The sequence below is a fragment of the Micropterus dolomieu genome, linkage group LG14 (genome assembly GCF_021292245.1).
Source record: "Micropterus dolomieu isolate WLL.071019.BEF.003 ecotype Adirondacks linkage group LG14, ASM2129224v1, whole genome shotgun sequence".
Classification (NCBI taxonomy): domain Eukaryota; kingdom Metazoa; phylum Chordata; class Actinopteri; order Centrarchiformes; family Centrarchidae; genus Micropterus; species Micropterus dolomieu.
Genome location: NC_060163.1, coordinates 9,306,645 through 9,322,156, shown reverse-complemented (window position 1 = coordinate 9,322,156; position 15,512 = coordinate 9,306,645). Strand labels below are relative to the sequence as shown.

At 40.0% G+C, this 15,512-nt stretch overlaps 3 protein-coding genes across 3 annotated transcripts; 1 reads left to right on the top strand and 2 right to left on the bottom strand.

The window, feature by feature from the left end:
- Positions 1–100: 100 nt before the first annotated feature.
- hbae5 (hemoglobin, alpha embryonic 5) lies at positions 101–1,688 on the bottom strand. Its single transcript, XM_046068189.1, has 3 exons — positions 1,533–1,688; positions 642–849; positions 101–317 (listed from the first exon to the last, which is right to left on the bottom strand). Exons 1-3 carry the CDS (start codon positions 1,625–1,627, stop codon positions 189–191), a joined length of 432 nt encoding a protein of 143 aa, XP_045924145.1. The 5' UTR covers positions 1,628–1,688; the 3' UTR covers positions 101–188.
- Positions 1,689–3,257: 1,569 nt separating this feature from the next.
- Positions 3,258–4,281, top strand: LOC123982577 (hemoglobin subunit beta-1-like). Its single transcript, XM_046068188.1, has 3 exons — positions 3,258–3,418; positions 3,540–3,762; positions 4,054–4,281. Exons 1-3 carry the CDS (start codon positions 3,327–3,329, stop codon positions 4,180–4,182), a joined length of 444 nt encoding a protein of 147 aa, XP_045924144.1. The 5' UTR covers positions 3,258–3,326; the 3' UTR covers positions 4,183–4,281.
- Positions 4,282–9,341: 5,060 nt separating this feature from the next.
- Positions 9,342–14,413, bottom strand: zgc:163057 (Hemoglobin subunit alpha-D-like). The gene is made up of 3 exons (XM_046069105.1): positions 14,078–14,413; positions 10,290–10,494; positions 9,342–9,744 (listed from the first exon to the last, which is right to left on the bottom strand). The coding sequence occupies exons 1-3, from the start codon at positions 14,167–14,169 to the stop codon at positions 9,616–9,618; spliced, it is 426 nt and encodes a 141-aa protein (XP_045925061.1). The 5' UTR covers positions 14,170–14,413; the 3' UTR covers positions 9,342–9,615.
- Between the last annotated feature and the right edge of the window lie 1,099 nt (positions 14,414–15,512).

Sequence of the window (15,512 nt, the reverse complement as noted above, 5' to 3'; positions counted from 1 at the left end):
TAGGCCTATATGTCGGTAGACATCATAAGCTACTATTTCCTGTGCATGTATGTTGTGATAACGCATTTCAAGAGACAAAAAAAAGACACAGTAGTCTCAATTTTTGGCGGCATGCTGTTTATTATTTAATTTTTCGCCATGAGTTACATGGTCAAGAGCGGCAGACCGCATTATACATTGCGGACAGCTTAGCGGTATCTCTCAGACAGAGCCAGAGCCAGGGCGCTCAGGAATTTATCGAAGCTGACGTGGACCTCAGGGGGGAACTCCTTGGGGAACTGACAGGCAATCACCACGACAAGGCAGTGGCCCAGGATCTGCGGATGACAGAAGAAACAGTTGTATTGCAGACATACACTGTATGGTTTACACAGCTAAGATAGGCATATTGATTATACATGTAGGGCCTATTTAAACTCTAAAATACCAATGCAGTGCAAAACATGCTCCAATCAAAATTTCAATAGGCCTAAAGGTATATCCAGTATACAAATATAGATTTATTACGGGTTTTTTGCAGCATACATGCGTAATGTAGTATGCACAAGTCATGTTGGTGAGAGCGGATCCTAATCTCAGCACATTTATGATATCATGATGTCATAGTGTATTCTACATAATGTCAGTGAGCCCTGTCTCACCTTGAAGTTGGCAGGGTCCACCCTCAGCTTGAAGGCGTGCTGCTCGCTGAGCTCCAGAAGGCCGTTAGTCAGGTCGTCAATCTTGGACACAGCCGTGGCGACTCCGCCCATGACCTTCTTTGCGTGGGATTTCACGTGGGCAGAGTTGGCAAACAGGTCTGGCCAGTGGGAGAAGTAGGTCTTGGTTTGCGGATAGACTATGAGCATCCTGTGGAGAGCAGGGGCGTTAAGTGGTCGGTATGGTGGACAGCTGCGCCATACCAATTACATTGAGCTCTCTGTAGATCCTCTAGAATATTATGAATATAAATGTTGTTTCAGTGGCCTATTGAATGTTTCTATTGATCACGCTCCACTTGTGGTCTATTTTGAAGACAGTAGGCTTATTCAGCCGAGTGATGCTGAGGTTGCGATTTCGAGGCATTTGTGAGCTGTTGAGCTGAGCAGGCCTAGATGTTTTGGGACCTGAGAAGAAGCCTGGATTCAGTGTCTATGAAGAGCTACTTACAATTCTCCAATTAGGCCTATTTTACGTTAAATGCAGATTTGGAGCCGATTTTGAATTGTTGGAAAGTCAGACAGGCTTATCACTTTGAAAAAACTTAATAAAAGGTTCAATGATTTCCACGATTTCACCTTTTTTTGCACCAGTAAACAATTCAAGAAAAGAAGTAACTAAGCTTCGAACTAAAACTGACCAAATTCCTCTGTTAGTGCGTTCAAGCGAGACACTTTGGCAAGTTGGATATTTCCTTGCGCTGACATTCCATCAGTGACAGGCGATCTTAGGCAAATAAACAAATGACTGATCTGCTGCAGACAAAAAGTTAAAACATGTTAGGCTATAAAACTACCTCTGACATTAGCTTGAGTTATAAGCAAAAGATTTACCTGTTCAGAGCATCAGTGCCAACAGCGTCCGCTGACTTGGAGATTTTGGCCCACAGGGCCTTGACGTTGGCCTTGTCTTTGTCACTCAGACTCATGTTGGCTGTTTCTCTCTTGATCTCTCGCTACCTGAATCGGACTTGGAGTTCTGCTTAAATTCAGTTGGCTTGAAGGTCACACCCACGGGAACGGATGCCAAGCCGCGTCCACATGACGCAGATCGGACCCTCCCCACCCCCGCCTGATGGGGCCGGCTGCCAGCCCGAGAGGTGGGAGCCTATCAGTTGCTCACATCGGGGCGTCGGTTGGCATAAACAATTTACGTATACTGTGAAAGAGTCCTCACATGTGTGCTTCTGGTGTGTTAGTGGAGGTTAGGGATGGTGCGGGAGGGCATCTCACATGACACAGGAGCAGCATCTCTGCCAACTGAGAGGCCTGGGTGAGTTTACGCCCCAGTAAATGGCTTGAAAAAAATCAATAAACGTGATCAATTAAATTAGATAGGTTATACAGTAAGGGACATACAAGGCTCTACCGTTCCGGCCAGTGAAGGTTGTGAGGCATGTGTGACATGTTTTGCTGTGGGCTGAAACAACAGATCAAAGGTGAAATCAGTACAAAATGAGTGCCGAAAGTTTATTTGGGTTTCCTGCATCATGCCGCGTGCACTCGATTAATCATTTTATATAAATAATATTCCTGGGCCTATTAATAATTACAGTCTTATCGCGTTGCAGCTGCGAACACTGTTTAAGATTTAATTTAGTTTAATTCGGAATTTTTGGTTCTGGCCATAAGTTTATTTCATATCAAGGGGAGGACGTAGCGCTCATTACCTTTATCATCGGCCTCATGTATTTTCTTAATCAAAACCTACGTGGCTTTTGGCAGCTGTTGCCTGGGTGGAGGGGGCGCTGCTGGAGATAATACCAGTGTGGCTCTATAGATTACGCTTTGGCACCAAACACTGCTACTGGACTGCACTGGACAGTGAGGGAAATTTGAAATGACGTCGAATAAACACGAATAGAGTTGCTTTTAGCATTTATTAGAGACCATTGTTTTATATCTGTTCTCAACCAAAGCATTCTGAGAAATGCTCTTTTTTATGTAGGGTGCTTCATTTATATCTATTAAAACATGTAATATATCCCCTAAGCATTACTGAAAGGCTACTGCTTTAACAATAAATTATGCTTTCTATAAAATAATAAAGTCAAAAAGTAAAAAGACCTCGGTTAGGTCGTTCAGGATTAAATAATAGTCCCCAGTGCTGAAAACAAAGGCCGATCCTGCAGGTGAAATGAATTTAAAAGAGTAGAACCACCACCGCAAAGAAACATTTAAAAAGGGTTTCATGTGCAGTTTGTCCTGATTTTAAGTTGTGTGTGGAAGACGATTCAAAAAATAAAAAAATAAAGTGTGCTAACTTGCATAGTTTTTTCTTCACATGCACAAGAACTCCACGTTTTTGACACTGTAGGCTACTGTTTAATTAATTCGCCTCTAAAGGTGCAGATTGTCCGATAACATGTTGGCTGAAAGTCTGAAAAATTGACGTCAATCTCTGGCGTCTTTGTAAATCCGCAATACCATTAAGGTAATATCAAACCTTTCCAGAAACTTCTGGAAGGAGTCAGTCGTTTATCTGGAACTCTTCATCTCCAGCCTATCACAGTCACCTTCTCCCTTAGGGCGGGGGGACGTGCATTGGCACATTTAAATAGACGACGGTCGAGTTGAAGCATTATTCAGCCCTTTCTTTCAAGCCTGAACAAACATTAAACAACAGCCATGGTTGAGTGGACTGAGAAGGAGCGCAGCATCATCACCAGCATCTTTTCTAACCTTGACTATGAAGACATCGGCCCCAAAGCTATCTGCAGGTACGGAACACTCCTGAAGCCCTAAGTAAAACTGAGATATACTTATATTGTTTCTGCAACATGCAGTTAATGCTTCTCTTCACTGGTCTTATTAGATGCTGAATTCTCTCTTCCCCTGCAGGTTGCTGATCGTCTACCCCTGGACTCAGAGGCACTTCTCCTCCTACGGTAACCTCTACAATGCTGAGGCCATCCAGAGCAACCCAAACATCGCAGCCCACGGTGTTAAGGTGCTGCACGGTCTGGACCGGGCTGTGAAGAACATGGACAAGATCAAGGCCACCTATACCGAGCTCAGCGTCCTCCACTCCGAGAAGCTCCACGTCGACCCCGACAACTTCAGGGTGAAGTTTCAGCCTCTGGCGCAAAATCTCCACCTAAATAGTCAAATCGCACACACAAAATTTAGGGAATCTCAGAAATGTGTTGACATATAAAATCAATTTGTAGCCCTACCAAAGAATATTTAATAGATAGATATATTTAAATCCTTGCATATGCACGAACATTAAAACATGTATTGATCCTATTTCAAAATGTTGTTTTCTATGATGCCAAGCGCACTTCTGTCATAACTGTGATTGAAGTGCACGTAAAGAAGAAAATAATTAAAAGTTTTTTTCCCCTTCTTATAGCTGCTATCTGATTGCCTGAGCATCGTCATCGCCGCCAAAATGGGGGCCAGCTTCACACCAGAAACGCAGGCCGCCTGGCAGAAGTTCCTGGCCGTGGTGACGTCTGCTCTGGGAAAGCAGTACCACTAAACCCAGCAGCCTCCGCACCACCACACCTGAAGGAGATCTAACGCCACATCTGTTATGTGTCTCCTTGATAAATAAATAAAGGCATGTTGTAGCAAAGTCTATTTGTTGTCCCTATGTTTTGTTTTGTGCATGCGTAATTAATTACAAATCGTCATAAATGATTTCAAGAAAGTTATCGACCTAGGCTTCCTGTCGTTATTTATGATGTAAGGGAATTGTGTTTTATGTACAAGGCAATCACGTGCAAATTACCTATGTAGCCTCCTAACTCTGTGGTCAGTAGTTACCAAACACGGCAGGCTTTTAAAAGTCTCCAGGGTTGTTTCCAAGTTAGGAAAAACTGCCTTTTTATATTGTGTACCACTTAGGGAGTTCAAGTCCCTGGTTGATGCCCTTAAGGAGGAGTGTAGATGTTTCCCATAGCCTGGAAAGGATGGAAGTGTATGTATGGGTGTCTTGATATATATTTGTCCCGTATTGTCATTTGCAGTGTTGGGAAGATTTTGATCTTGGTCCTGGTTCCCAATTACAAGTTCCCCTATTTAAAATGTAATAGTAGTGTAACTAGTTCAATGACTTTATCAATGTAATGTAACTTATTCCATTTAATTACTTTTTGGTTATTTTTCTGAATTTCTAACGAATCTTTTATACTGTTAACCATTTTGAAAAAATGACGGGTGGCGCTGCAAATTGCAAGTTCAAACACTAGAACCAATCAAAAGCATCAGAACAGCATCAAACTTTACTAAATGGCTGGAAATGGCAAAGGAAGACATTGTGCACATGAAAAACATGCATAGCAACAAAATGAATAGGCCTATTATTCAACAAATAGCCGAGCTTTTTAGAGAAAATGTTCAGATGTAGCTAGTAATCATGAACATTTTCAGAAGTAACTGTAACTTAATTACACTTTTTGTCCAATACCTGTAACGGATTACAGTTACATGTACTTTGTAATTAAATTATGTAACTAAAGTACATGTAACTAGTTATTCCCCAACACGTCGCTGTGTGTCAATGTAACTTTCAAATGCTGTTTCTTGACCAGGTTTCCCTTGAAAAAGAGATTATATCTCAATGGGGTTTCTCTTGAATAAGTAAAGGTTAAATAAAATAAAATACTACTGCACAAGCTGTTTATATTACAGTTTATACATTTTACCATTAGGCTACTGCACACACCTAACTACCACAATACATTATATTTTATTCCTATATTTTAACGTCTGCACAATATTATGTTTTTGTCTCAGATTCTAATTTTACTTAAGTGATGTTATTTTTTTTATCTTTATGCATATTTGCACTGGCATTGTTTGAGAAAACAGGAGAACTAAGAATTTCAACCTTCGCGAGTGGATTTCAGGGGCTTTGTTTTTTCCGTGTGATGCTCGAGCTCATCACGCACTTGGACTATCACAGGCTGCAGCTCAAAGCAGATAAGGGCTCGAACCCTAAAGATGCGTCAGTTTGCGGGTTGGAAAGCCACACGAGGACCACTGACAAAACAACATACAGCGTGAATTTCAACCGGAAAAACCCTCGGTGTCACCCCGCCAACAGGCACACGAACTTTGACACACGAGAATAGTTTATGCCGTTTTAAATAGGCTATTGTTAATTGTTATTAAAATCATTTATTTCAAACCACAGACTTTCCCGTGCCTGCATTATGCAGCTACTGAAGCTACTGCAGCCCCGGCAGCAAACAGATCTGTTATTTTCACGCATTTGGCGGCCTTCATCTGAAAAATGTTTTTTTTTTGGCCCGCAATGCAAGAAACAGAGAACAGAGGGGGTGGGGGCTAGTAAGAGATGACTGAGCCAGCCCAATGTCTGTATAGAAAATTATCCAGTGGGCCGCTGTCCATGGGCTCATGATAACAGTTAAATAAATAAATAATTTACATGACACTGACCCACAAAGGTGCAGCGGCCCACCGCGGGCATTTGCCCGGTATGCCAGATTAATAGTCCAGCCCTGGCCACCACAAAACCAAAATAATGTAACTAAATCGCTGCACCTGATTTCTAATCTTTCTTGTAATTCTTGGATTATCTAGACCATATGACTAATTGACGATGTGGTGGAGTTCTTCAAGGAGCAACTAGGAAATTTGTCAAAAATGTTCTATTTTCCCCAGGGGTTCACGTTCACTGTTTATTTTAGCACCAGAGACAGCCCGGATTTTTTTATAGCCTATTTCAGCACGAGGGACAGCTCCGCATTCAAGACCAGATGCAGGTGATTATAGTCAGAGATTAAAGTGACTAGATAATTTGGACTCGAAGCCAAACTTTATTTAAGATAACTGCGGAACCGCAAACTTGATTTTTACAGCATCACATTCAGGTCAGAGAGGGTAGAAGTATGGCCTACGTAGGCCTACTTGACTAGTGGGTCAAATGTTCAACCCACCTGCCACATTTCGTGTTTCCAAGTTTTAAGGTTTATGTTGCACAAACACTTTTTAGCAGAGAAAATTGTGTCACAGGATCCAAGTAGAATAGGGTAAACTTTGATTCACTGTGAGCTGAATTGATTTCCACACCTCCTCACGAGTTGAGGCAGTGACATCACGTGCCTGACTCGGATATTTTTGTCAGTTTTTAACTTAAAACGCTTACAATAGTCAAGAAGTTGGTGATAAAATTGTGAAAAAAATCACATCATTCTGGGTGTGTTGTCAGTTATTTTGGTGGTGTTTGATCCAACACTAAGCAAAAAAGAAAATGCCGTACATAGGCCTACTGTAGGCTTACAAGTTACAGCGAGATACTGAATCACTGCAGACTCACCATTTCACTAATTTAAAAACCCTCTGTAACGCTTGATATCGGCCATCTACAATGTCGGTGTCGATTTTGGAAGCGTTTGAACGAAGACTTGTGGAGATATCTTTATTGATTTACCACATTATGAAAAATATAGAGTGACTTACTTCTGAATTGACCATAGGTTGCACTGAGGCAAACATTTATCACATAGCCTATGTGGATGTGCTGAAATAATTTCAGCTCTCTATGACGTAGGGTGATTTGGCCTAGTTAGACTTTTTGATTGGAATGAGAAATGTCTAGAAATGGACATTTGTTGTAATAAGCCATGCTCACTTTAAGCAGTCATTACCAAAATGTATGCATCAACTGGGTGACCCTTGACTCTAAACGTAGCCGTTTTCGAGATAATTGCAAAAACGTAAAAGTTATTTGTTATAGCGCCACCATAAGGTCTAAGAGTGCCATTGTTTTTACCTGAGTAGTGGGTGGAATTTGCAATCCACCTGCCAATTTTGGTGATTTTTCGTCCAGCAGTTCTTGCTCCACAAACTGTTTTAGCGGAGAGAAAGAAGAAAGAAAGAAAGAATAATGAGAACAAAAACAACGGGGCTCCAGCATCATCGCCGATTGGATCCCTATAGGCACACACTCGAACTTGTTTGGTAACAAGATGTGGATGTGCAGTTACCTAATACATTTCCAATATGACTATTTGAATTGTAGCCTTCTCATTCTTTAATTACTGCTGTTACATTTAAATTGTCAAAATTTGCCTTCGTGTTAAACTGCGTAAATGTTTCCTTGCTAGATTAGACTTTTGCACTTGTGTAGTAGTTAATATATTTTTGTGTCATGTCATAGGAGCTCAAGTTGCATGATCACATTTGGACCAGAGGATTTGGTTTCTTAGACCTACCTCCTTTGTCAAAGTAAGAAGGGATTTGACGGCAAACTACTAACTAGTGGTATCATGTGTGGAGATGTTCGGTATTGATGTAGGCTAATAATGTTTTGTATGTTTATATAGGGTAGTGATGTTTGTCTGGTGAGACCAAAGATGATTTTCTGGCCTCGGCTGACAATAAATTTGTGTTCTGTTGAAATATATCCTGGTCTGGACACCACTAGTAACAAAAGAATTCACTTTAAGTAATAAAGCATTCATTAATTATTTTCACTGTTGTGAAAACATCCAAATTACAATTTAAAACCCCCCCACATTATTATGTTGTTTTATGCTGAAAGGAAATTGAAGTAGTCCTGACTGTGCATTAGCAGTCTGGCAAACAGCCTCTCTTGACACATCAGTCAGATCGCAGCCTACTTATTGATTTTTTCTTGCCCGTTCTTATATAAGACTACTCCATCACTGCCAACACCTGCTGTCTGGGTTACAGGGACAGGACAGGATATCTTTCAATTGAGTGTTTAAGATCCATCAGGCACCACAGTCATTAACAGATTCTAAACACAGAGACGAAGGAGAATATAGACAACAAATTAGTGGATGCAGACTATACCAAATGACAACTGCACCATGTAGGCTATAACTCATCTGGGGACAACTTATAATTAGCAATAAGTTACCTTGTCCTGAGTTACTCAGCTGTCTGCAGCCTGACTGATGTCTCTCCCCGTGCTCTTGCATTTCTGTCGGACTGCAGACAAGTTTTCTGGAACCATGATTTAGCTCAGAGGTTCCTCATATTCTTCTGGCTCCATCTTTATTGTCACAGTCTCTGATTCCTCCTCTGACCCCGGCCATAAACAGACTGGCTTGGACTCCAAAGGCTCCTGATATGACTTAAGGCTTCAACAGGTAGTTGTAGCTACAAAAGAGCAAATAAATCAAACCCGGTGTTCACATTCTGGATCCAGAAAAAAGCGGTAGGTGGTAAAAAATGATAAACTAGCTACATCTATAATTTAACAAAAGGCTGAAAAGCTGTTTGAGGTTCAGAGTCCATTATAATATAATAAAATCTCACCACAAGATCCATTTTGTAGGCTAAATAAAACAGGGCATGAGTATCTGTGATATTTTTTGTATTATTGTGAATTTGGCACCCCGCGACCCTGCGCTGGATAAGCAGTTGACGAAGGATGGATGAACGAATTTTGCAACTGTTTCTCAGAGTTTGGACGTCAACCAAAATGTCATCAAATGGTGGCGCTGTTGCACTACTGTATAAAACCCAGGTCAGTCTGGTGTTGTTCTGCTGCTGTCCAGTGTGTTGTTCTAAGCCCATTAACAGTTTTCTAAGGGATACTGCAAGTGCATAGAGTTCACTGTAAAGGATTAAGTTTTAAGTGTCTGAAAGTTTTTTTCGAAAAATTTCATCATTAAATGAAATAAATACAAAAGACAATTGCTGACTACAATTAATTTAATAACTTATGGTGTACTTCGAAAATGGTCAGCAGTACAACATTTGTTAATGGGATAAAACATTCAAAACCACAGGTTTGGTCCGGGTTTGGTCCTTATTCTTCTTATTCTATATGATAATACAACAAGACAACAGTTCATTGCACAGCTTAATTAATACAAACCATTGCACAATAACAACCACACATTCATAAATATTTGTCATATGTCATATAACATCATTAATGGTGCACATCCTAAAAACACATGGCTGGATCTCATCTGTATTTCTCTGCGAGCACGGCTCCGTAAGCTGACAGGAACTTATCCATTGCTGCATGTGCAACCGGCGTGAAGTCTTCGCCCATGTGACAGGCCAGGGTGACGAGAATACAGTGTGAGAAAAGCTGCAGAGAGAATGGAGGTTTGTTATTCAATGCTGCCTCAAAGCTGATTCAAGTTGGGCTTCCAGTAAAAACAAAGCAAATAAAATGTCCAGGCCTAAGAAAACAAATCCCCATATTAATACAAGTAGGAATAAATGGTTTTTATGAGGGTTTTGCCTGCAAACAAACTAGTTTGTATAATATGTCATTGTTGTCCAAATTGTTTTGTACACAATATTCTCAGTCTAAATTTAACTGATTTTAACCCTTCCTGTTTAGTGCTGTGCTTTGTCAGCAGTAAGTCCATTTCTATCTTGAAATATTTCAGACTGACCTACACAGTCATGTGTTAAGCTGCATGAGTTGTTGGGAGAAACATGATTGACATGTTGGTTTTGAAGCTGCTGATGTCGGTGGAGCTTGATCTTACATGGACTTGAGATGATGCCATTTTTACACCACTGAAAAATCAGTGCCACACTGGAATTAAAACTCATTAATAAAAGAATCACTGATTACTTAAGAGTTCATGTCAGTATGATCCATCAGTAGAACAATAAATGCACCTTGAAATTGGTCGGGTCTATCCGGAGCTGGTAGGCATGCAGGGTTTGCAGAGGAGCCAGGGTGACGGTCAGCTGGCTTATGTCTTTGGCTCCCTCTGCTATGGCCAGAACAATCTTCTTCCCATGAGAGCGTAGGTGAGAGGAGCCAGGGCTGATGTCAAGATGGGAAAAGTATGTCTTGGTACCTGGGTAAGAGGTAAACATCCTGGGGAAGTAATTGGGAAAGTAATTTGAATGAATCAGGATGTAGGCCTGTGTTGCACTTGTGTAATTAAAAGTACAAAAATATTATTAATAATTAAAGTGAGCGGGGCATGGACATTGATTCTGGCCACTCCTTTTGCTTCTTCTCTTTGTTGCCATCATCATTATTATAATGAACTCAGCACATTGGCTTGACGGTTGGTCAAGGCCCTTTTGCTTGGTTTTGTTTAGGGCTCCACGGTCAAGTTAGCAACACTTAGCAACAACAAATATCCAACTTCCAGTAAAGTTAGCAACAATACATATGCAGCGTCCGGTTACACTTGAAATTATATGCACGCGTTTCAAAACATCAAGTTGGGCAAGGTAAGTGGGTCTGAGGTCAAATATGTGCATGCCAGTTAGTTAGCTAAATGTGCATATGTGAGCTTATAACCTCAGAATTTTACCTCAGACTTTCTGATAGAGAAGTTGCTAGTTGGCTAAAGTGTCTGTCTAGTGTCTAAACAACATCTACAGTGCCTTGCGAAAGTATTCGGCCCCCTTGAACTTTTCGACCTTTTGCCACATTTCAGGCTTCAAACATAAAAATATAAAACTGTAATTTTTTGTGAAGAATCAACAACAAGTGGGACACAATTATGAAGTGGAACGAAATTTATTGGATATTTCAAACCTTTTTAACAAATAAAAAACTGAAAAATTGGGCGTAAACTATAGGCTATACGAACACCGCTCTCCCGATTCTGGCCCTCCCAGTGCTTGAAGTTGGCCGGTAGGCCTACCCACCAGCACTTCGACATTTTACTCTTTGGTGTACTGGGAAGCTCTCCTCTGCCCTCTCCATTTTTATTTTTTATAAGTTCTTTATTGCAACTCAAATGCAAGTATAAAGTGCAAGCAAAGACCAGGGGTTAACATAGGCCTATAAATAAAATAAAAATAAAGAATATAATCAGCAGTTCAGGTAATTAAGAAGTTTACATACATCGAGAGTCTTTAAGGCTTTGGGGTTTGAAGAGTGCTGAATTTATTGTTGCAATTAACTCATAAATACTTTAAATAAAGGATTGCGGTTACAAAATTTACTTTTGTGAATGTGGAATTTTGATAAAATAATGAAGAGATTTATGAGATAATATTGTTTTTGTTTTAAAATGCAGACATCATAAAAATCAAACAGCACATCTTTGTACAGCAGAAAAAATGGGCAGAAATGTTACAGCTGATATATTGTGCAAAGTCTCTTCAAAATAAGATATTTCACAATAAAGTCCACAGAAAGAGCAGTTAATGTCAATGTCATTTCTAAGTCTTTGCAAATAATGTTTTGTTGGGTAGCATCGATGGCGAAGTTTGAAACAGGCGTCTCGAGGTTTATTTGTGATCAAGTATTTTGAGGGTATGGTCCAACCCCTTTTCCACTTGATATTTGAAACAAATCTTTCCCAGTAATGGACTACATATGGGATGTTGACAATGTCTTTCTGAAAAAGAGACCTAATCCTTCTGTTCCGTCTTGAACGGCTGGATAAAAACATATTTTTCCGATCATAGTGTAATTTAACGACAACATACCGCTAGAAAGAAGCGGGTCAGTTTTACCCTTAAATAGCATCACACCTATGGGAATGGCGTCCATTACAACAGCAAACTCTTTCGGAGTGACAGGGATGTTACAGCAAGACAAGAATTCAGAATAGTTCATTAGAAAACCTTCTGAGTTGAATAACTGTTTTACAAAAAGAATATTATTGTTAAACCAATTCTGGAAAAATATAGATTTGTTTTTGAATAATATGTCACAGTTGTTCCAGATAAGATAACGATGTGGAGAGAAACAGTGTTTGTACAAAAGAGACCAAGCTAACAGCATTTGTTTGTAGAAATTAACTAAATTGACGGGCAATTTCTCAATATTGTAGTTGGACATAAGCAATAAGGGAAGACCACCTGGTTTGGAAAACATGTTATTTGGAATGAAGTTCCACATGGATTCTGGATTACATAGAAATTTTCTGATCCAGTTGATTTTGAAGGTGTAGTTCAAGATAGTAAAATCTAAGAAATTCAGGCCTCCAGAGTCAATAGTGTTCATTATCACAGTATTTTTTATATAATGGGTTCCTCTGCCCTCTCCATATCAGGTTCTCTGGGTGCTACGTGACGCTCACCTGTTCCCGTTCACACCTGCCTGCTAATCTCTGTCGCCTGAGAGAGACAAGGGAGAAGAGAAGCTCGGGTGCCTCTCAATCAGCCCAGGCTCTGAAGCAAGTGTGTAGAAAGTAGCTTGTTAATGTCAGTTTTCTTGAACCGACCAATCAAAGCCTGGATGGGGCGGGACATTTAAAAATATTGACAGATAGGCTAGGTGACATTTAGGTAACACTGGGGACGCTGGGGACATGTCAGAATCAGAATGTCTCCATCACTTTTTGAATGTTTTTGTTAAAAATGTTCTAAAAACACCTTGCAACAAGAAATGTTCAATAACAAATGAAACAATGCACAATAAGAAAACATGCAGTGCAATTGAAACATAGAAGAAACAAATGTGCATTGTCCAAAAAAGTAACTTAAGCTAAAAATACAAGCTGCAGCATTATATTCCATTATATTTTTATATTTTGAATTGTCACCTGCCACCTTAATTTTGTTTCCCTTCATATAAATAAAGGCATTTCTACCATAAATTGGTGCACAAATTAAGTGTTTAATGCTCAAAGTCTTTTAAGGGAGGACCCCCAGACCTCCCACTGACAAGCCATATTTCAGTATTGAATATTTATTCAAAATACGGTTAAAATATATTTTCATCTTGTTCTCGTGACAGTGCGTCATCACACCCCTAATCTGAGCCTTTATACCACTTTACCACTTTACAACAAAAAGTGACGCCCCTACTGGCACCTATTTTTTTCTACTTCAAGCACTGGGCCCTCCATCCACCCCAACCACCTGCTTACTCAGTCCAAATATCGTAAACCTGCCTTTACCGTCAAAACTTGACGCTACAGGGATCCCCCACTGCTTTGACCTATGACGCTATATGGATCCCCAGTGCGTTACAAACTGAGCTGATGGGTTTTGACCATGCGTCCATATGTGACGACTTGAACATTTCACTACACTGGTATTGAATCACCGCCAGCACCCAGAACCCATTACAGATAATGATTTAATGTTAATTCTCAGTAATGCACTGGCATTTTAATTTACTTGCATGCTCTCCATGGTGCATCTTTCATTTACCAATGTTTTAGCCACCAAGTCTACATTTATAAATGGCATTAACTTTTTGATAAAAGGTAATAAACCGTTATTGAGAACACATGTTGATTAAGTCATTAATAAAGTGTTTTGGAGCTAAGGTGAAAATCTCTTTGGAAGTCTTAACATAAACACACCAGACGTTCTTAAGCATGATGCTTCTGTGAAAGAGAAGTGGGTTACATCAACAACTGTTCATTTATACAATTTATCAACTTAATATCTGCTTTATTTTTAATGACAGACACGCTCTCTCGATGGTTGTTTATTTCAAATATACAGACAGTTTGTATTTTGGACTTGTATGAACCTACCTAAGAAGCGCATCTGACCCAATATCTTCTGCCACGACAGTCAGCCTTCCCCATATTTCTGCAATGAGCGCTTTCTCTCTCTCTGAGATCATTGCAGTCTATTTAATTCACTGTAGGTCAGTATCCAGAGTGTGTGGTGACTGTGACAGAAGTCACAGATAAGTTCAGGCGACAAACGTGTGCGTAAGTGGTGTTAATCAACCATTTTGAACGCAGAAACGGACGGTGAGTAAAAGAGATTAAGTAATAATTCCTTTCTGTGTGAAGAAAACGAGGTGTGATGTAAAGGTCTCAGCCGCCGTGATGTTTCCTCCTTCTGCGTTATCGGACCACAGCCAGAGCAGGGTGGGGGCTCTGCGCCACCTCGCTATCTGCTGCTGTACGTGCGTCACACTGGATATTTCTATCATAACATTAATGTGGCTGGCCTCAGCGAGCAGCTGGTGTGGGGTGTTCCGATGCTGACCTAAGTTCCGTACCTGCACGAGGGTTTATTACTGTGTAAAGACATATATTTAATTATGTAAAGTGCATTATTAACTCTTAAAAACGTCTTTGCTTTAAAATGTCTTAGTCCACACCATGAGAAGGAAGAAAATGATTAAATGTGAGCTACAGGCTTCATGCAGCAGATACTTAAATGGGTGCTACTATCTGCAGTTCCATAAGCTGCTAATCAAGGAGCAGTGGCCATGGGGCCCGCCTGCATTGAGGCGACCACCAAGCTGTATTACCCAGAATACTTTTACCTTTGTTGTAACACAGTATGTGTCTTTAATTAATGCATTTGAACTTACACCATCATGCAGAAGAGTCAGAGATCAGGCAGGGATGGTAATCATTTCCAGGTAAAGAACAAGCAACAAGTGTCTGTTTTTTGATCAACAATTCAACAACATTTGTCTATATCAAATGTTGATGGTGACCCACCAAATGAATAAAAAACATATGGAGTTTTTAGAGACATTTGTGTGAGAAGTGGCCTACAATATTAGGTATTTAGGTAGGCTATTAATATCAATCTCAGCTGAAATAATGAGTTTTTGTTTAATACACAGATGAACACACTCAGTAATGTTTACAATGATTACATAATGTTTACACCAGTCACAAGGATACAACAAGTTGGTCTCTTGAGTTATTCACTTTTAAACTTTAATAGACTGTTTGAGAACATGCACCGTCTGGGACACATCCACAACAAAAGCAGTGTTACATTTATAAAAATATTTTTAATTGACTTTGTTTTAACGTCTTGCTGCTAGCTGTTACCCAGTGCAGTGATGAGGGCTGACTCAGCATAATGAGGGGCCTTGACGTCTTCTTGCTGTGGAGTTTAAGAAAAATGCACAGTCATGCTTTTTGTCTCAATGTAAAATGATATAAAGCATTGTCAAACCACTACTTTAAGGTTATTATAACATTATTAAGCTAT